Consider the following 22,971-nt stretch of genomic DNA (forward strand, 5'->3'; position numbering starts at 1 on the left):
TCTGAAGAAGATACACAGATGGCTGAGAGACACATGAAAAGATGCTCAACATCACTTATCATCAGGGGAATACAAATAAAAACTACAATGATTTATCACCTTATACCTGTCAAGGGCTAAAATTAACAACACAGGAAATAACAGGTATTGGCAAGGATGTGGAAAAAGAGGAATCCTCTTGCACTGTTGGTGAGAATGCAATTGGTGCAGCCACTGTGGAAAACAGTATGGAGGTTCCTCAAAAAGTTAAAAATAAAAAAAAAATAATTAAAAAAAAAGTTAAAAATAGTACTACCGGGGATCCCTGGGTGGCGCAGTGGTTTAGCGCCTGCCTTTGGCCCAGGGCGCGATGCTGGAGACCTGGGATCGAATCCCACGTCGGGCTCCCGGTGTATGGAGCCTGCTTCTCCCTCTGCCTATGTCTCTGCCTCTCTCTCTCTCTGTGTGTGACTATCATAAATAAATAAAAAAATTATTAAAAAAAAAATAGTACTACCCTATGAGCTGGCAATTGCATCACTATTCGAACGACACAAAATACTGATTTGAAGGGACACATACACCCCGATGTTTACAGAGCATTATCAACAATAGCCAAATTATGGAAAGACCTTAAATGCCCATCAACTGATGGATATATATATATATATATATATAGGAATATATATATATATTTGAATATATTTTTGGAATATATATATATATTTGAATATTACTCAAGCACAAAAAAAGAGTGAAATCTTGCCATTTGCAACAACACAAATGGAGCTGGAGTGTATTATGCTAAATGACATAATTCAGTCACAGAAAGATAAATGCCATATGATTTCGCTCATATGTGGAATTTTAGAAATAAAACAAGTGAAAATGGTGGGGAGGGGCAAACAAAAAAAACAGACTCTTAAATGTAGAGAACAAACTGAGAGTTGTTGGGGGGAGGATGGGTTAAATGGGTGATGGGTATTAAGGAGGACACTTGTGATGAGCACTGGGTATTGTATGTAAGTGATGAATCACTGAATTCTACTCCTGAAACTAATATTACAGTGTGTGCTAACTAATCAGAAGTTAAACAAAAACTTTAAAAAAATAAAATAAAATAACTGAAAAGAGATTTTAAAAAACCCACCAATTTTTCTTAAATCCTTTCAGAAAATAGAGGAAGAGGAAACACTTTCAAACTCATCCTATGAGACCAGCATTACCTCAATACCAAACCAAACAAAGAAATCACAAGAAAAGAAAACTATAGATCAATATCATTGTGCATATTGATGTAGAAATCATCAATAAATATTTGTAAAGCTAATCAAAACAGGATATTAAAAGTATTATATATCATGACCAAGTGGTATTTTTCCCAGAAATGCAAGTGCAGTTCAATATAAAAGACCAATGAATAGAACATAACACATTAATAGAATGAAAGGTGGAGATAATCAACATGTAATCATATCAATAGATGTAAAAAAGGTATTTGGCAAGGTCCAGCATAAACTCACGATAAAAGCACTCAGAAATTAGAAATAGAAACTTCCTTAACATGATAAACTACATTTATGAAAAGCTCACACTAAAATTTTACTCAATGGTAAAAGACTGAAATCTTTGGCAGGTTCTTAAGAAGGTAACCACAGTCTTACCTATGATTCATCCATCATCCTCCAACTTATTTACTCAAATGAATTGAAAACTTATATCCAACCTGCATGTGAATGTGTATAGCAGCTCTATTCGTAATTACCAAAAACTGGAAGTAGCCAAGATGTTCTTCAATATGTGAAGGATAAACTGTGGTATACTCATGAGATAGAATATTATTCAGTAGTAAGAAGAAATGAGCTATCAAGCTACATAAAGACATGAGGCACTTAAATGCACATTGCTGAATGAAAGAAGCCAGTCTAAGAAGGCTACATATTGTTTGATTTCAATTATGTGACATTTTGGAAGAAACAAAACTATGGATACAGTAAAAAGATTAGTGGTAGAAAAAAAAATTAGTTGTTGCCAGAAGTTTGCGTGTAGAAGAGGAGCAATGAATAGAGGTGAAGCGCAAGAGATTTTGGTGGTGGGAGGAAGTAAAGATGGTGGAAGAGTAGGGGACCTCGTTTTATCTGGTCCCCTGAATTTAGCTAGATAACTATCAAATGATGCTGAACACCTATTAAATCAACCTGAGATGTAAGAAAGGAATTGCTGGAATTCTACAAATAGAAAAGCGACCACTTTTTGCAAGGCAGGAGGTGTGGAGAAGCGAATCTGAGGGGACATATATCAGAGGATAAATGGTGGGGGGGCGGAGCCTCTGTAAACCCACTACTGGAAAGTGATATAGCCTTGGAGCAGGAAATCAGAACCTTTAGAAGTCTGCTCTGGTGAGAGATGTCCCTGCCTGAGAGGTGCTCAGTGGTGAAGTGGGGCAGTGTGGTCTAGGATCCCCAGGGTCACAGAAACATGGGGGTTCCTGAGCCAGCAGAGTTCCCAAGCTTTGGAGTGGGGAAACTGGTTAGGGTTACCAAGCCCAGGAGGGGGCTCTTGGCTCTCTGCAAGAGTCACACACAAAAGTGAAGGCTGCTTATCCCTGAGGGTTTATTGAAGAGAGAGGACCATGATCCTTCAGCTCTAGGGCTGGAGATCGGGGTACAGCAATTTTTATTTTTATTCTCTAAGGAGGTGCAGAAAGCCCCCAGGGAGCAAAAGCCACGTAGAGCAACCAGAAGCAGCTCACACTGAGCCCAGCCCCCTGGCAAGGGGTGGTGCTACTCCACCCAGGCAAAGACACCTGAGAATCAGCGCAGCAGGCCCTCCCCTAGAAGACCAGCTGAAACAAAGGCAAACACCAAGTTTACAGAGCACACAGGACTGCAAAACTCATTTAAGTAAAATGTTAGAGATGGAACTCAGGATAACTATTATAAAGTCACTAGTTCAGCTTGAAAGAAGCATAAAAGGCTAAAGAATTTCTTAGTGCAGAAAGGAGATCTAATCAGGCTGAAATTAAAAATACTCTGAGATGCAGTCTAAACTGTATGCTTTAACAGCTAGGGTAAATGAGGCAGGAGAGAGAATAAGTGACACAGAAGACAACCTGATGCAAAGGAAGGAAGCTGAGGAAAAGAGAAAAAACAGCTAATAGCCCATGAAGATTGGCTCCAAGAGATAAGTGATGCCTTGAAAAGAAATCTGAATTATTGGAATTCGTAAGGGTGCAGAGAGAGAGAGAGAGAGAGTGCCAGAAGGTATATTTGAGCAAATCATAACTGAGAACTTCCTTAATCTGGGGAAGGAAACAGGCATTCATATCCAAGAGGTAGAGAGGACCCCTCCCCAAATCAACAAAAATAGTTCAACACCCCAACAATAATAGTGAAGCTTGCAAATTTCAGAGATAAAGAGAAAATCCTGAAAGTAGCTTGAGACAAGAGATTCCTAACAATTAGAGAGAAATATCAGATTAACAGCAGACCTCTCCACAGACCTGCAGGCCAGAAAGGGCTGGCACGATATATTCAGGGTCCTAAATGAGAAGAACATGCAGGCAAGAATACTTTTCCCAACAAGGCTGTCATTCAGAATAAAAGGAGAGAGAAAGAGCTTCCAGGATACGCAGAAACTGAAAGAATATGTGACCACCAAGCCAGCCCTGCAGGAAATATTAAGGGGGACCCTGTAAGCAAAGGGGGAGCCCAAATGTAACATAGACCAGAAACAGAGACAATCTGCAGAAACAGGAACCATACAGGTACAGTGGCACTAAATTCATATGTTTCAATAGTTATTCTGAACGTGAATGGGCTAAATGCTCCAGTCAAAAGACACAGGGTATCATATTGGATAAAAAAAAGCAAGACTCATCCATATGCTGTTTACAAGAGACTCATTTAAGACCTAGAGACAACTCCAGATTGAAAGTGAGGGGGTGGAGAATGATTTATTTTGCTAATGGACATCAAAAGAAAGCTGGGGTAGCAATGATCGTTATGGGATAAATTAGATTTTAAACCAAAGACTGTAGTTAGGGATGAAGAGGGACACTATATCAGGGAGCAGCCAATTATATAAATCAGTTGATAACCAAACTAAAGAAGCACATTGATAATAATACAATAATAGTAGGGGCTTCAACACCCCACTTGTAGCAATGGATACATCATTTAAGCAGAAGATCAACAAGGAAACAAGGGCTTTGGATGACTCACTGGACCAGGTGAACTTTACAGACATATACAAAGCATTCCATCCTAAAGCAACAGAACACACACTCTTCTCGTGTGCACATGGAACGTTCTTCAAAATAGACCACACACTGGGTCACATATCAGGTCTCAATCAGTACCAAAAGATTGGGATTATTCCCTGCATATATTCAGACCACAATGCTTTGAAACTTCAACTCAACCACAAGAGGAAATTTGGAAGGAATTCAAACACTTGGAGGTTAAAGAGCATCCTACTAAAGAATGAGTGGGTCAACCAGGAAATCAAAGAAGAATTTTTAAAAATCATGGAAACAAATGAAAATGAAAACACAGCTGTTCAAAATCTTTGGGATACACCAAAGGCAGTCCTAAGGAGGGAAGTACATAGCAATAAAGCCTTTCTCAAAAAAAAATTTGAAAAGTCTCAAATACATAAGCTAAACTTACACCTAAAGGAATTGGAGATAGAACAGCAAGTAAAGCCTAAACCAAGCAGGAGAAGAGAACTAATAAAGATGAGAGCTGAAATCAATGAAATAGAAACAGGAGAACAGTCAATGAAACTAGAAGCTGATTCTTTGAAATAATTAATAAGATTGATAAACCCCTAGCCAGACTTATCAAAAAAAAAAAAAAGAGAAAGGACTCAAATTAATAAATCATGAATGAAGGAGGAGTGATCACGATCAACATGAAGGAAATACAAACAATTTTAAGAACATATTTTGAGCAACTATATGCCAACAAATTAGGCAATCTAGAAGAAATGGAGGCATTCCTGGAAACTTATAAACTACCAAAACTGAAACAGGAAGAAATGCAAAGCCTGAACAGACTCATTAGCAGTAAGGAAATTGAAGCAGAGTCCAGGGCTGGATGGCTTCCCAGGGGAATTCTACCAAAAATTTAAAGAGGAACTAATACCTATGCTTCTGAAGTGGTTTCAAAAAATAGAACTGAAAGGAAAACTTCCAAATGTATTCTATAAGGCCAGCATTACCTTGATCCCAAAATCTGACAAAGACTCCCTCCAAAAGGAGACTTACCCAATATCCCTGATGAACACGGATGCCAAAATTTTCACCAAGATACTAGTCAATAGGATCCATCAGTACATTAAAAGGATTATTCACCACAACCAAGTGGGATTTATTCCTGGGCTGCAAGGATGGTTCAGCCTTTGAAGGTCAATCAATACGATACATCACATTAATAAAATAAAGGACCAGAACCATATGATCCTTTCAATTGATGCAGAAAAAGCATTTGACAAAATACAGCATCCTTTCTTGATTTACACTCCCCACAGTGTAGGGATAGAGGAAACATACCTCAATATCATGAAAGCCATCTATGAAAAGCCCACGGCAAATATCATTGTCAGTGGGGAAAAACTGAGAGCTTTCCCCTAAGGTCAGGAACAGAACAGGGATGCCCACTCTCACCACTGTTGTTCAACATAGTACTACCGGTTGAACTTGTTCTAGCCTCAGGAATCAGAAATGGGCAGAAGACAAGAAGAGACATTTCTCCAAAGAAGATCTACATACGGCCAACAGACACATGAAAAAATGCTCCACATCACTTGGCATCAGGGAAATAGAAATCAAAACCATGATGACATCCCACCTCACACCAGTCAGACCGGCTAAAATTAGAAGACAGGAAACAACAAATATTGGTGAGGATGTGGGAAAGGGGAAACCCTCTTACACTGTTGATGGAAATGCAAGCTGATACAGCCACTCTGGAAAACAGTGTGGAGGTTCCTCGAGAAGTTAAAAATAGAGCTGCCTTATGATCCTGCAATTGCACTACTGGGTACATGCCCCAAAGATACAAACGTAGTGATCCAAAAGGGCACCTACACCCCAATGTTCACAGCAGCAATTTCACGATAGCCAAACTGTGGAAGGAGCCTCGATGCCCTTTGACAGATGAATGGATAAAGGAGATGTGGACCATATATACAATGGGATATTCCTCAGCCATCAGAAAGGATGAATACCCACCGTTTGCTTCGACATGGATGGAACTGGAGGGTATTATGTTGAGTGAAATAAGTCAATCAGAGAAAGACAATGATTATATAGTTTCACTCATATGTGGAATATAGGAAACAGAGCAGAGGATCATAGGAGAAGGGAGAAAAAACTGAACGGGAAGTCATCAGAGGGGGAGAAAAACCATAAAAGACTCTGAACTATAGGAAACAAACTGCAGGTTGGGTTGCTGGAAGGGAGGTGGTGTGGGGTGGGGTAATTGGGTGATGGGCATTAGGGACGGCATGTGATGTGATGAGTACTGGGTGATAAGCTGATAAATTATTGAACATTATTTGAAACTAATGATGTACTATATGTTGGCTAATTGAATTTAAATTAAAAAAAAAAGAAATTTTGGTACTGTGCAACCATTCTCTATGGCACTGTAAAGGTAGATCCATAACATCATACATTTATCAAAGATTATAAAACTTTACCAACAAAGAATGAAACTAAATGTATGCAAACTTAAAAATAATAACTTAGGAGGTCTAGAGATCCCCGGAAATATGTAGACTGTGGCAATTAAACCTAACTGTATTACAACCGTATGGAACAACCTCATTGAAGGGGGTAGCAAAAGATGCTGACCTAAGTTACTTTGGAAATGAGTGAAGTCTGGAAGACTAAAGACAAAAGGAATTTCCCCCAAATACTTTAGTCAACAAAGTCACTTCTCATGGTGTAGAAATGAATAATTATGACACTGCTATATATGTATACTAGAATTGAATAATTGAGTAAATAGATGGTGGGTGGTGGCAGCCAGGTCTCTTGGCATTGAAATGGGAATATATAGATAATGAAGAAGAGGAGATTAGAATAATCCACGTGGAAGAAGAGGAGACCAGAATAATCCAGGGATAGAACTGAAGACAGTAAGAACATGATATACATATGGATGGCTACATCGAGAAATATTCATAGGTAAATGCATATATAGTGGTGGGTATACACACACATATTTCTTTTTTTAAGATTTATTTATTTATTCATGAGAAACAGAGAGAGAGAGAGAGGCAGAGACACAGGCAGAGGAAGAAGCAGGCTCCATGCAGGTAGCCCGATGTGGGACTCGATCCCGGGTCTCCAGGATCACGACCTGAGCCAAAGGCAGCCGCCCAACCGCTGAGCCACCCAGACGTCCCCACACATATATTTCTTTGCCTTTCTGTTGACTGTCTAAAAGAAATCACACTATGCAGTAGCAGTGAACATACCTAATGCCTAGACCTTGATTTGTTTGTTCAAAAGATTTTATGGGGATTCCTGGGTGGTGCAGTGGTTTGGCGCCTGCCTTTGGCCCAGTGCGCGATCCTGGAGACCCGGGATCGAATCCCACGTCGGGCTCCTGGTGCATGGAGCCTTCTTCTCCCTCTGCCTGTGTCTCTGCCACTTTCTCTCTCTCTGTGACTATCATAAATAAATAAAAATTTAAAAAAAAAGATTTTATGTATTTATTCGACAGGGAGAGAGCACAAGTTGGCAGAGCGGCGGGCAGAGAGAGAAAGAGAAGCAGGCTCCCAGGACCCTGGGATCATGACCTGAGCTGAAGGCAGACGCTTTACCAACTGGGCCACCCAGGCGCCCCTAGACCTTGGTTTCTAAAAGAATTCCCAATGGCCAGAGCTAGAACACTTTGAGGGAGAAAAGTAATACATCGGATTATAACATAATTGGATGATAACCAAGAGTGTAAAATAATATCCATCAGTCCACATTGATACAAATAAGTGACTAAATAAATAAATAAATAAATAAGAAGAGACAAGTGTCTTATGCAGAAATTTCCAAATAAATTATGTAGATGGAGTGGGAGGCATAACTCCCACGGAGTGTGAGCTCCACGAAGTGACTTCTTTCCAAATAATACAGCATAAAAAGGGGGGAAATAGAATCCAACTACTTAATCCAGTTGATCAAGGTCAACATCAACAGTCATATTTATACTATGTGTCCTTGATATGATATGATATGTCTTCTGGTATTGAACAGACGTGGTAAGAGTCAATATCCTTGCCTTATTCCTGCTTTTATGGCAAAAGTCTATTTTTAGCTATAGGTTTCTAGATGCTCTGTATCAGATTGAAACCATTTCTTTCATAAGCTTGCTGAAAGGTTTACGATTTAATTTTTTGTGAATAGACATTAAATTTTGTCAAATATTCTTTTTTTCAAATATTCTGCATCAATTAATATGATCATGTGTTTTTCTTCATTACTGTATTATGGATTACATTGATTTTCAAATATTAAACCAGATTTCATGCCTAGGATAAACCCCATTTTGTCATGTTATTTATACTTTACTGGCTCTGAGTTCCTAATACTTTTTTGATACCTTTTTAAAATTGAAGTATAGCTGATACACAATGTTACATTAGTTTCAAGTGTGCAACATAGTGATTCCACAACTATGTTATGCTACATGCTCACCACAAGTGTAGTTCCCATCTATTACCGTACAGTGCTATCACAATACCATTGACTGCATTCTCTATGCTGTACCTCGCATCCTCATGACTTTTTCATTCTATAAATGGAAGCCTGTACCTCCCACTCCCCTTCATCCATTTTGCCCATACCCATCCCAACTCTTCCCCTTTGGTAACCATCAGTTTGTTCCCTGTATTTATAAATCTATTTTTGCCTTTTTAAAAATTTGTTTCATTTTTTAGATTCCACATATAAGTGAAACCATATGGTATTTGTCCTTCTCTGTCTGACATTTCACTTAGTACAGTATTCTCTAGGCCATCCATGTTGTCACAAATGGAAAGTTCTCATTCTTTTTTATGGCTGAGTAATATTCCATTATATATATATAAATGAATAAATTCCATTATATATAATTATATATAATATAAATATAAATATAAATATATATATAAAACATCCTCTTTATCCATTTATCTATGGGTGGACACTTACATTGCTTCCATATCTTGGCTATCATAAATAATGCTGCAATACACATAGGAGTGCACATACCTCTTCCAAATTTTTGTTTTTTTCTTTTGTTTTTGAGAGAGAGAGAGAGAGAGAGCAGAGACAGCATGAATAGGGGAGGTGCAGAGGAAGAGGAAGAGAGAGGATTTTGAGTGGACTCCCCACTCAGTGAAGAGCCTGACACAGGACTCGATTTCACAACCCTGAGGTCCATGATCTAAGCTGAAATCAAGAGTCAGACGCTCAACTGACTGAGCCAGATGCCCAAAGTGTTTTTGTTTTCTTTGGCTAAACACCTAGTAGCAGAATTACAGGAAATTGTATGGTATTTCTATTTTTAAGCTTTTGAGGAACCTCCATACTGTTTTCCACAGTTATTGCACTAATTTACATTTCTGCCAACAGTGCGTGAAGGTTCCTTTTTCTCCACATCCTTGCAACACTTGTTTCTTGTCTTTTTTATTCTATGAGTTGCTAAATATTTGTTGAGGATTTTTGCATTTATATTAAAAACGTATAGTGGTACAGTAGTCTATAGATATTGTGGTCTAAGATTTTCTTTTTATACTGTCTTTGTTTTTGCTATCGTGATAATACTAGCTTCATAAAATAAGTTGGGTAGCACTCCCTCTTCTATTTTCTGGGAGAGATTGTGTAGAACTGATATTTTTTATTATAAAAATATTTGGTGGAACTTACTGGTAAAACCACATGGGCCTAGAGATTTCTTTTACAGAAGGCTTTAATTATAAATTCAGTTTTATTCAAGTTGTTTAATTCAGGTTGGGCAAAATTTAGTAGTTTGTATTTTTAAAGAATTGGTCCATTTCATCTAAGGTTTATGTGTATAGAGCTATGCTTACAGTATGTCATTGGCTTCTTAGTTTTTGATATCCACAGGTTTGTAATGATATCACCTTTGATAATTACATCAATAATTTGTCTTCTTTTCTGCTTCCTCCGTCTAGGATTTATCAATTTTGTTGACATTTCAAAGGACCAGCTTTGAGTTGTGATTTTTTTCACTGTTTTCTGAGTTCAGTTTCATAGATTTCTACTCCTATCTTTATTACTTCCTTCCTTCTGCTCTGTTGGGTATATTTTGCTCTTCTGTTTTTTATTTCTTAAGATGGAAGTTTAGATTATTGATTCAAGACTTTTCTTTATGTTTAATATAAGAATTGAATGCAAAAATTTCCCTCTAAGTACTGCTTTAGCTGAATCTCACACATTTTTGTATGTTGGATTTTCATTTTTACTCAGTTCAAGATAGTTTCTAATTTCTCTCAATACATCCTCTTCGGCCCATGGATCATTTATGTGTGTTGCTTAATTTGCAAGTGTGTAGTGACTTTTTACCTTTCTTCTATGGGTATCTGGTTTAATTCCATGATCTTCAGAGAATATATTTGGCATGATTTCAATTATTGCAAACTTGTTATGACTCAGGATATGGTCTATTTTAGTTAATGTTCCATGTATACTTGAAAAGAATGTGTATTCTGCTGTTGTTGAGTGTAGTTCAATCTATTACTGAGATAAATGAATTCTGATGAGAAATCTGCAGCCATTTGAAGTGTTATTCCCCTATAGCTAATATAGGAATATAGCCTATATTGGCTAATATAGCCAAAGAAGCCCTTTGGCTTCTTTAAAGATTTTTGTTTTGTTTTGTTTTTAGTTTTCAATAGTGTCATTATGATATATGTGGGCACGAACAGCAGTTCATGTTGTTTGGGTTTGAATTAGTTGCATTATATCTTTTACTAAATTGAGGAAGTTTTTAGTCATTTTTTCTTCAAATATTTTTTTAGCAGTACACTCATTCTTTTCTTCTTGGACTCCAATTATACCAACCTTTTGTTATTGTGCCTCAGATTGTATTCCTGAGGCTATATTTATCTTTTTAAATCATTTTTTTCTCTGTTATTTGGATTGGATACTTTCTATTGATTTATCCTCAAAGCCACTGACTTCTCTTCTTGTCTTTCCATTGTGCTACTAAGATAGTATTTTGGTTCTTGTATTTTTCAGTTTTAAAATACCATTTGTTTCATTTTTATATCTTCCATTTATTTGCTGAGATCTTTTTGCTTTTTCATTGGTTTCTAGACTATCTGTGATTGATCACTGGAGCAGAGATGGGGTGGATTGGACTTATTTTATCTAATCCACAAAACCACAAAACCAAACAAGACTTCATATTGTTCATATTGTTTTACTGGAGAGTTTTACCAAGCAAATGATTTCACTCAGGGAACAAATGATTTCATTCTTAATCAAGTTAATGCATAGTGTAGAGAAGGGGCTTCACTCCCCAAATCACTTTTTTGAAATTAAGCTCATATTAAAATCTGACACGGACAGAAGGAGAAAGAAAATCATAGGCTAATCTAATTCATTAACATAAATGTAAAACTTTAAAGTCTTTTTTTTTTTTTAGGACTTTATTTATTCTATTCATGAGAACCACAGAAAGAGAGAGAGAGAGAGAGACATAGGCAGAGGCAAAAGCAGACTCCATGCAAGGGAACCCAATGTGGGACCCAACTCTGGGACCCCAGGATCATGCCCCAGGCCAAAGGCAGGCGCCAAACTGCTAAGCCACCCAGGAGTCCCAAATGTAAAACTTTAAAACCAACTACTAGCGAACAGAATTCATCAAAAGATAAGAAAGATAATACATAATGGCCAAAGTAAGTTTCCCAGGAATACAAGGCTAGTTTAAAATTAGGAAAACGATCACTAAAATTTACTATATCAATAAAAATTAAAAACAGGATTATCTCAATATATAAATACAAATATTTGATACATTCAACAACTATTCATCATACTAATAGTGAGTTCTTAAAAGCTTTCACATTAAGATTAGTAACAAGATAAGGATGCCCATCTATTGTACAGAGGTGTCCCTAAATACAAAAAAAAAAGGCAAAAATGTACAAGAATTGAAAAAGAGGACATGAATGATCATTATTCACCGATGAGTGATGCCCGATTGGCATAAGAGCACCCTATGCACTCCCGTGATTTGTGGGAAGGCCAGGGAGAAATTCTGACAAGGGAAAGAAACAGAGATGGTAATAGCAGGAGGAGGGGACAATTCTCTTCCTCAGTTTTCTGAAAACTGCCATTGGACTGGGTTCTCTGCCCAGGGCTTGTACGTGAATACATGTAGATACGTAGATGACAAGAGCGCAGAACAATCCGAAAGAAAATATTATGACAGCAACAAAATCATATTTTTTTTTCATCTCTTATTTTGGTCTTCAAGTCTTATGCCTAGTTTGTACTTTGTTGTTGGGAACTGCAATCCATTGAGGGTGTTGAGCTCCCTGCAGAATCCTATCAAGTACCCTGAGAACGCTTGCGTGCTCTCTGCCTGGGCTGTGCTGGTAGTGGGCAGCTCAGTGGATGAGCTAACATCTCTCCCCAGGGAAGAGCAAGCTTGTTTCTGCTTTCTGTAAAAGCAGTGAACCCCGAAGCTTAATGTTCCTCTGCTGAATCGCAGCCCCGTGGTTGTGGGGGCACCCATGGAGGGCCTTTGCATTGCCTTCACAGGACTTGGGTGACCTGCGGAACCAACACAAGACGACATGATAAGCTCTACCTGCTGCTTTTGGTGTGAGTAAAGAATGAAGCTCTTTGTCTCTGGCCCTAAAGTCTCATGTCTTCTGTCAGCAGCCATGAAACAGGATGTAATAGACTAACTTGTTAGCTTGTAAGTAGGGTAAAATCCTAGAACCTGCCCAGCTCTTGACAATTATGTAGTCCTAATTTACTGATTTCTTGTGTGCAACACTCTCCATGACCAGGCTGTATAGGTTGTGCCTAAGAACACATGATTTTTCTAAGTATGTAATGTTACATCAAATATGACATAATTTACTTAATCCAGCCTGATGAAGTTTTGGAATAAAGGTGAGGTCTAGAGCCGACGACCAAGAAAGAATTCTTGAGACATCTTTGGTGCAAGATGGTGATTTTTATTAAAGCGTGGGGACAGGACCCGTGGGCAGGAAGAGCGGCTGCCCCGGGCCTGTGAGGGGGGGGGTTGACCATGTACCTGAGAGTTGGGAGGGGTGTGAGGATAGCGTCCTCTCTAAGGAATTTTGGAAGCAAGGTTTCCAGGACCCTGAGGGGGCTGGCTGCTGTTGGGAAAGGTCGCTTATTACCCTCTAATAAAACCTGAGTCATGAGACCCTTTAGATGTGTATCTGTGGGCCATGTGCTTGGGGGATGATCGCCAGCATGTATCTTGGGGGGTAGAGATAAAGGAACTTCCTAAAGGAATTTCTATAATATGTTAAAGTAGATTTACAGGTTCCTGGGGGGTCGGGCTGAGATTGCCTGTTGTCCTCAGCAAAGTATGAATCTCCAGGCAGTTGAGTCCGTAGAGGAAGGTCCCTCTGCCTGTTTCAAGGACTTGTCAATGTGCTGCCCTGGGGTCGTGCTTTGTCCTCAGCTGGCCCTGCTCCCCCATCACAACCCATATTTATGATCCTTTTCATTAAAAAAAATCTATAACTTAGTGATTTTAAAAATAATTTCTTAGGACAAATTCTCAAGAATGAAGTTAAAGTATTGAATGTAATGAATATTTTCTTTTTTTTTTGTAATGAATATTTTCTTTATAAATTGTCCCATTACTGCCTGAAAGAAAAAAAATTAGTAATAGAATATAGCCTACAAAAGACTCATTTCATTTTTTTTAATTTAAATTCAGTTTGCCAGTATAGAGTATAACACCCAGCTGGTGCTTATAACAACCTCCTTAATGCCTGCCGCCTGCCACCCAGTTACCCCCCCCACCTCCCCCCCTTTTTTTTCCCCCACCTCCCCTTCTGCAACCCTTTGTTAGTTTCCCAGGGTTAGGAGTCTCTCATGGTTTGTCTTCCTCTCTAATTTTTCTCACTCAGTTCCCCTCCTTCCCTTATGGCCCCTTTCACTATTTCTTATTTTTCACATATGAATGAGACCATATGATAAAAGACTCATTTCAGATTGAAAATGAGGGGGTGGAGAAACATTTATTATGCAAATGGATGTCAAAAGTAAGTCAGGATAGCAATACTTAGACAAATCAGACATCTTTGATTTTGTGTTGTTTTTATGTTGCTTTGGTATCAGGGTAGTACTGGACTCATGGAATGACTTTGAATGTGTTCCCTCTACTCTAATTTGTAAGATTTTGATAAAGATTGTCAGTAATTATTTTTTTCAGTGTGATAGAATTCACCAATGAAATCATGCAGTCTTGGGCTTTTCTGTGCTGGGTGATTTTTGATTCCTAATTTAACTTTCATTCTTGTTACTGGTCTAAGAAGATTTTCCCGTTTCCTGGATTCAAGATCCATGATTTAATCTTGGCAATTTGTGTGTTTTTAGGATTTATCTGGGTTTTTTCCCTAAGTGATCTGAATCATTAGTATATAATTGTCTATAGTAATCTGTTATCACACAATGTATTTTAGTGGTATCTGTTGTATTGTTTTCCATTTCTCCTTTTGGTTTTTGAATCTTCTTTTTTTTTTCTTAGTGTAGTTAAAGCGTTGCCAATTTTGTTTCTGTTTTAGGAGAAACTAGTCATCACTTCCAATGTTGTGTCATTATTTATTCTGGTCTCTTATTTATTTTTTATTTTTCTTTGATATTTTCTTCCTCTACTAAATTTCAGTTAAGTTTCTTCTTTTTCTAGTTCCTTGTGGTGTTATCTTAAGTTGTTTATTGAAACTTTTTTTCTTAATACATTTCTTAAAGCATTTATAGCATAGATTTCACTATAACATCTGCTTTTGCTGTATCCCAGAGGTTTTAGAATATTGTATTTTCTTTCCTCTTGTTCTGACACATATTTTGATTTGCTGTTTGATTTCTTATTTGGCCTAATATTTGTGCAGTACTTGTGTTGTTTAATTATTTACATGTTAAATATTTACATTGTGGATTTTCCAGCTTTATTTTGTTCTTTTAGTTTTGTACCATTGTGGTTGGAAAAATATACTTGGTATGATTTCAAAAAAAGAAAAAGAAGATATAGCTCTATGGTTAAAAATAATCATAAGTGGAGAGTGTGTTTCATGAAAGCACAGATTGTATCACAGGGATTTGATTCTAGCTGTCTTCTTTTTTTTTTTTTTTTTTAAGATTTCATTTGTTTATTCATGAGAGACACAGAGAGAGGCAGAGACACAGGCAGAGGGAGAAGCAGGCTCCCTGTGGGGAGCCCAATGCAGAACTTGATCCTCAGACTCTGGGATCATGACCTGAGCTGAAGGCAGATGCTCAACCACTGAGCCACCCAGGTACCCTGAATCCAGGTATTTTAAGAGTAACCTTTGAAGGGATCCCCAGGTGGCGCAGCGGTTTGGTGCCTGCCTTTGGCCCCGAGGCGTGATCCTGGAGACCTGGGATCAAATCCCACGTCAGGCTCCTGGTGCATGGAGCCTGCTTCTCCCTCTGCCTGTGACTCTGCCTCTCTCTCTCTCTCTCTGTGACTATCATAAATAAATTGACTCTGCCTCTCTCTCTCTCTGTGACTATCATAAATAAATTAAAAAAAAAAAGAGTAGCCTTTGAAGACTTAGAAAGATTTGATTTTATAAAATATTAAACATACTAATTCATGAAAGCTATTTACCATTTGGGTTACTTACTTATTGTGAAAGCTTTATGCATATTATTAATTGTAGCTCCTGGGTCAAATTAGGAGACAGAGAGCACACATTAGGAATTTAATGTAAAGAATTGTGAACTATGATAATTGTGAACTATGACATAAGATATAAGACAACTCTGTAAGCTTCCTTTGGGCTGAGAGACAGTAAGAACCACAGAAAGGCGGACACTGGTTGGGTTCAGACCTGTTGGAGAAAGTGTGGCAAAGAAATTCACTGCTTTGCTCCCGCGGGAGCTGAAGTGGAGGTGCCGAGGGCAGGAGACCTCCCCGGGGGTGCAGGCAAGCGGCAGCCCATCTGCAAAAGGGGGCTGTGCTTTGCCTGCACGGACTGCGCTAAGGGTGTCCTGGCCACGGCCCGAGCGGGCAGTGCGTCCCGCCTGCGGCTGCACAGGCTCCGCTAGGCGTCCTGACGCCACACCATGGACGCAGCCCAGGGCCCCCTCCTCTGTCCTGGCCTGTCCCCCCCGAGCCTCCACCAACCAAGCTTAGTATCATACTTGCTCTGGGGGAGAAAATGCTTAGGGAATTCTGCTCATCATGCAGCAAATACTAGCGGTGGCACTGGGGCCGAGAGGCAGTAAGTGGAAGTCATTCAGCCAACTGCTCTGGAAGGTTTATTTGACCGTAGTCCCATCAGAGCCCTCTTCGGTGGGCGGAGTGGGGGGCATGTCACTGCCCGAAGTACCGGGCGGTGGGCAGTGGACAGTGGGCAGGCTCTCCGTCCCCTGCCTCTGGGCCTGCACTCCCGCTACCCTGCCTTCCGACGTCTGGTGGAGCAGCAGGCCACGCTCATCTGGGCGCCTTCAGCTCCAGGGAAGGGCCGCACACGGTCCCAGAGTCGGTCAGAAAACAGCTGCAAGGGGGCTCCTGGGGGGCTCAGCGGGCCAGGCCCCCGCCTCTTGGCTTCAGGTCAGGCCCTGATCTTGGGGTGTGAGACTGGGCCCGTGGCCGGCTCTGAGCTCAGCGGGGCAGGCTGCTTGGGATTCCTGCTCTCCCCCTGCCTCCGCCCTCCCCTCGCTTGCTCACTCACTCTCAAATAAATGAATGAATAAATAAATAAAATCTAAAAAAGAAAGCAAGAATAGAAAAGAACTGGCTAGGGGATCCCTGGGTGGCTCAGCGGTTTAGCGCCTGCCTTTGACCCGGGCCACGATTCTGGAGTCCCGGGATCGAATCCCACGTCAAGCTCCTGGCATGGAGCCTGCTTCTCCCTCCTCCTGTGTCTCTGCCTCTCTCTCTCTCTCTCTCTCTCTCTCTCTCTATGTCTATCGTAAATAAATAAATAAATATTAAAAAAAAAAGAAAGAAAGAAAAGAACTGGCTAGAAGCCGTCCCCTGCCACGGTCTCCAAGCAACCAAAGCCCCAGAGCCTTTCCAGCATGGTTAGGAGCCAGTTAGCTAAACCAGCGCCCCTCAGTCAAAGGCCAAAAGGCACCAGATACACAGGTTTCCGGTGAGCCAGCCACCTCGGGTCTGATTCGCAGTTGGGGGGTGGGCACCAGGCAAGAGGGAAGCCGCTGCCCGCACAGAGCAGCCCCGAACTCCAGGCCTCCAGGCCTCAGAAGCATCAGCGCACCTCCTTCCTAAGCAGGTGCAGGGCTCGGGCCTGGCGTCCCGTATGAGCACCCCAGGTTCTGTATGAGCACCCCACATGCCTGCCCTCTAGAATGCGAGCACCTGGCTCACACACCTGTGACCGGGGCGTCCTTGGGGTCCAGCGCCTGCGTTGCCAACTCTGCAAACGTGGATCCATTTGGCAAAGAGCAGAAAACAGGCTCTGCTTGGGCCCCGTCGGAGAGGAGCCAGCGACCGCGCTCGGGCGGCCTCCCTGGAGGCACCGGCAGCAGCACCAGGCCGAGACTAAACGGGGCAAGCCAGCCCACCGTCTCCCGCACCTGCAGCTCCAGGGCCCAGGTGCTCTCAGGGACCCCCCGGGGCTGGCGCTGTGCCTGGGGGCGGGGGCGGAGGTGGGCATGGTGGGGCCCTAAGCCACAGCTGCAGGGAGAAAGCCAGGGCCTCTGCGGGGACCCAAGGGTGCAGCACTCGGCTCCCTGGCCCTGCTCGGGGGGCATCTCCGCTGCACCTTCCGTGGTCAATGGACCGAGGGCTAGTTCATCCTGGGGCAAAGCAAGCCCTCATCGAAGGGCAGAGTGACATCCCACACGAGGTGTCCATAACAACCCTGGAGGGCAAGTGCAGGTCTGTATCCTCGGGGGACGGAGGCAAACGGACATTCCCTGCCACATGTGGTGGTTACCCGCGTACCTGTGTGTACCCCGTCCAGGTGAGCAATTCATTTAGAACATGGCCTGTGTGCTCCCCATCTATAGGTATTTAAGGGACCAGCATTGCACATAATTGCTTGATAAACATTTATTGGATAAAAAATAAACTTATTTAGTAGATTGGAGGTTTAATTTGATAAGATGGAAAACAAAACAAAACAAAACAAAACAAAACCAGTAGGGATTCTCATTTTACGGAACATCTAACCCAAGTATTCCTGAACACAAACCTGAAGGAAGCCAGATCCACAGCATTTTGGCGGCTCAAAAGACAAGCTCTCGCAAGCATCCTGTCCAACCAACACAGCTGGGGACAGCTGCGCGCTGAACCAGCACGGGGGGCCCTGGCAATGGCAACCCCAAAGGAGGTGCACTTGGCCAAACCACAGCCCAGTCAGCCAGAAACGAACGCTGGGGCTTGCGGGGAACCCTGTCCGCCCAGCTCATCTCTACTCCATCTAGGGGAGCTAGTGACTACTCAGCAGCCTTCGAGCTGGCCTCTTTCAACAAGCAGATCAGAGAGGTTCGACCTCAACCGGGCTGTCTCCCTCCTCCGATCCCAGGGGAGCCGTGGCTGACGTGCCCACTGATGAGGTCCCCCAGGGAAACCTCTTTCTGTGACGTCCAAGGAAGACTGTTGGTCGCCGTGCCGGGCACTGGCTCCACGAGGGCTGTCGTCTGCTCAGATCAAGGGTCCTGTCGAGGGAGAGCCCAGGACAGAGCGCACAATGCGTCCTTCCCTTTTCCATTCCTGGAATAATAAGCTGCTGGCCATCCTGCATGGGATCTGGGCTCTAAAGCGCTATGGCTCCGACCCGTGCAAAGGCTACGCTCCTCTCCTGGATTGATCTACTTGTCTGAGACTTTTCTGTGTGCCCACAGACGCCTCCACCGAGGCGTTCACACTGACCGCCCACGGGGCGATACTGGGAGTGGGCCACGCCAGATACTCTGCTTGCAGGCGGGGAGCACGTGTGAGGGGCTGCACGGATCTCAGACTCCCCTTGCAGTGCGGGAAGCGGTGCGGCCGGGAGCTGAAGAGCCTGTGCTCTGGCCACGGACCTGGGGTGTGACCGGGCCGCCTCCTTTCCCTCTAGCAGGGCTCCAGCCCCTCTGTCTAGGGACCCTACTCATGGTACCTACCAAGGACCGGATGACACTCTTCTGTAAGGTCTGTAACACGGCGCACGGCACAGACTCAGCATCCTACAAACATCGGCCACTGTTACGGTCAGTGTCCAATGACAAAGTGAGCTTACCTTCCGGGCTAGGTGTCCGGGAACCTTCACCAGGAGGGAAGGGGGAAGGTACCCATCCGTCCAGGGTTGGAGGACAGTGTCCGGGGCTCACGCCGGGACCTGCCACTAGAGGGAAGCAAATGCACAGCGGGCTGTCTCCGCCGCTCCGGCGTGACCGAGTACCTGGGAGCATCCAACTGTCAGGTCCAGGAGCTCCGCTCTGCCTCCGTGTAGACCCAGGGGGCCTCTGGGGGGCCCGTCCGCTCTCTGCAGGCGCAGGTGCACAAGGAGGACCCTGCGGTACAGGGTCAGCGGCTTCACCGCTCCGAATCTCGCCAGGCCATGTGATTAGAATCGATACTTTGGGAAAGTGCTGACTCACTCAGGCCACCGATCCATGTGTGAACCACGTTAAATAGAAAACAAACAGAAAGAGCTGTGACAGTCATCGGAGGATTTTCCTTCAGGCCGCCGGACTCGTCAGGTGGATCACTTGTTGTGAACCCAGGTGACCTCGATAGTCTTGGCCTGGCAATGCCAGGTCCAAGCTGGCCGACAGCCTGGCCCATGGAAGGAGCAGGGGTGGCACGAAGAGAACGTCCTTGAGCCACCACAGGGCACAAAGGGCCCCTCTCGCCCTATTCAGCCTGGAGTCTCGGGATTTAAAGTCTGTGATCCTCGTGGCTCTGGGTGTAGCAGTCAGATGTGTGGGCACCATGACCTGATGCTCTTTACTAGGTCGATGTGTGGTACTTAGCACTCACTGCAGTCTGAAGGTATCCGGTGTATGTGATATCTTAGGAGACATTAAACATATTAAATAAGAGGAAATACAAACTTGAAATATCACCAGATTGGCTTCCTGAATCTTCTCTTGCTCCTCAATTAGATCTCTGACCGGAGATCTTATAGCCTCTTCTTACAGCCTCCATCTGCTTTATTTTTTATTTTTTTAAATATTTATTTATTTATTCATTCATTCAGAGAGAGAGAGAGAGAGAGAGAGAGAGAGAGAGAGAGGCAGAGACAGGCAGAGGGAGAAGCAGGCTCCATGCAGGGAGCCCAATGTGGGACTCGATCCCGGGCCTCCAGGATCATACCCCGGGCTGCAGACGGCGCCAAACCGCTGCACCACTGGGGCTGCCCCCTCCATCTGTTTTAACTCATCCTTGAAGAATCTGGGGCTACGGAGAGATCTTGGGGGGAAATATGTCTCCCCTAGGTCTTCTCACTCCCGAGCAAATCGGAGGTCATTCTCAGCAGACAGGGTTAGAACATTCCCGTGCATGCATTCATTCGTTAGACACTGTTTGAAGTGGTAATTGGCAAAGTCCACTTTCACTGGATTTTACAATTAGAAAATACAGTGGAATAAACCATGTCTTCTCAGGATGGCTTCAGACCTCAATAAGCTATCATATCGTTGGTTATTCCGGGTGAGGGGTTGTTCCCCTGTTCTTGGGAAAACAGAGACTGGGTGCGGTGTGCTGGACCCTGACGGATACCAGCCTGATTGTCAGAACCGAGTGAGCTGTTCTTCTCCAGGCGCGTCATGTCAGGCGGCCTCGGCCACAGCCCACCTGCCACCCCGCAGGCCCGCGGCCCGTGATGCCCGGGTGCGCTGCGGCCGAGACCAGGCCCAGGCTGCACCGGCGGCCGTGTCCTCTCCTCACCGCCCGCCAGCGTTTCCAAGGGCCCGGGAGGCTCCTCATCCTTCTGGAAGGCGAAAACGGCAGATGCCCTCTGTGTGGGACGGATCGCAACTAGCCAAACGCCAGAGTGTGAGCCGGAGCTACCGCATGCAAGAGGAACGTCATATAAATATATACAAATACAAAGGACAGTAAATTGAATATGCAAGTACCTACCATCTAATTTAACCAACACACCTTTAAAGACCTGTGTGCCCCTTCCCCTCGTGCTACTATTCTGAATATTCCGTTATAATTCCTCCACGTGACATGTTTTTATACTTGGTTTAAGTGATATTCTGTGACCGTTATTTTCCTACTTACTTTTTATTTTTATTTTTTTTAAGATTTTATTTATTTATTCACGAGAGACAGAGAGAGAGAGGCAGAGACACAGGCAGAGGGAGAAGCAGGCTCCATGCAGGGAGCCCGACGTGGGACTCAATCCCGGGACTCCAGGATCACGCCCTGGGCCAAAGGCGGGTGCCAAACCCCAAAGGCAGGTGCCAAACCGCTGAGCCCCCCAGGGATCTCCCTCCCACTCAACCTATGATTAGGAAATGTCTGCGCCTTGATGAGGGTAGCCATAATTAATTATTTTTTGAAGAGTAGTAAAATGTGTAAATGCTCAGTTTTACGCAGCTCATTTTCTAAAGTTGGCTCCTCTAATTTATATTACACTCTCTATAGGTCATTTTCATCAAGCATTTCAGCTCTATCTGCTTCTCAACCTTGTGAGTCAGGCTGGATGGTTATTGTCCACCACGGTCATTGTTTGTCTAGCTTCACCCCAGTTTACTGTTTTCCTTGCTCCTCGTTTCCTGTTGTGTTCCAAGCCTTCTTCCTTCCTTCTGGAGTCGTTGCCCTTCACGAGCCATGCGACTATCAGACATTAAGGAATGTCTGTCCACAGCAAACTGTATTTTTTTGGTTTGGTGAAATGTCTTTATTTTACTCTAGTAATCGAAATAGAGGTTTCGATGTGTAGTTACCTTTGTTTGCAATGCGTTGATGATACTGAGGCCCTGTTTGCTGGTTTACGTTGCTGCTGTCGGGAAATGAGATGTTAGGTGCGTTGTCCCTCTGTAGATGATCTGTCTGTTGTTTCCATTTTTCTTTTGCGCCGGGTGGTTTCACGATGCTATTCCGCGTCCAGCTTTTCTTTTACTTATCCTGCTTGAGACATGTGGCACTTACTAGGTCCGTGGTGCTAATGTCTTTCATCAGCTCTGGGACATCCCCAGATACTGTATATTTTGAACTTATGACACTTCCCCATTTTCTCATTCAAGAAACCCAATTAAAAATATAGCTTTTTACTCTGTTCTTTATGTCTCATGAATCTATCTTTTATCCTTTCCATTTCGTTCCTTATTTGTCCACATCTCTCTTTCGGCTCCCTGATTCAGTTCACTCATTCTTCATCTATGTCTAAATCTACCGTTTAACCTCTTTGCTGATTTTACAAATCCATCTGGTCACTTCTGAATGTCTCTTCTATATTGTTTGCTTCCATTTCTGCTTCTTTAAAGACTTTGTACTTTGTTACTCTGTGTTATGCATCTCCTAATGCTGGTATTTGAACCTCACGGGGATAAACTCTCTTGCTCGGTGTTCCTGCTTGTTCTTAGCCGTGATGGCTTATTTCCTCCTAGGTTCGGCAGGTTTAGGAGGCTCCTATTGGACGGAGTGTAATCGAGGAGAACCCTGACAGGCACGACATGATGGTTTTTCTCCAGAGCAAATTGCTGTTTAATTCTTCCTGAATTAAGGGTTGTCATCACTTGAGGTCACTTTATTGATATAGATTTCCCCTACTCAGTAAATGTGGGTAGACCAAATCCCACTCCCAAATCCTATAGGACAGGAGAGCTGAGAG

The 22,971-nt window shown here is 42.7% G+C and overlaps 1 protein-coding gene across 1 annotated transcript in view; it reads right to left on the reverse strand.

The window, feature by feature from the left end:
- Positions 1 to 19,609, reverse strand: part of RIPK1 (receptor interacting serine/threonine kinase 1) — a 73,939-nt gene extending 54,330 nt beyond the window's left edge. The window contains exon 1 of the mRNA XM_041772161.1: positions 19,423 to 19,609. Within this exon, the coding sequence (XP_041628095.1) occupies positions 19,423 to 19,594 (172 nt within the window). The 5' untranslated portion in view covers positions 19,595 to 19,609. The remainder of the gene's footprint in view (positions 1 to 19,422) is intronic.
- Positions 19,610 to 22,971: the final 3,362 nt, after the last annotated feature.

Source organism: Vulpes lagopus, chromosome 10 (assembly GCF_018345385.1).
Source record: "Vulpes lagopus strain Blue_001 chromosome 10, ASM1834538v1, whole genome shotgun sequence".
Taxonomy (NCBI): Eukaryota; Metazoa; Chordata; class Mammalia; order Carnivora; family Canidae; genus Vulpes; species Vulpes lagopus.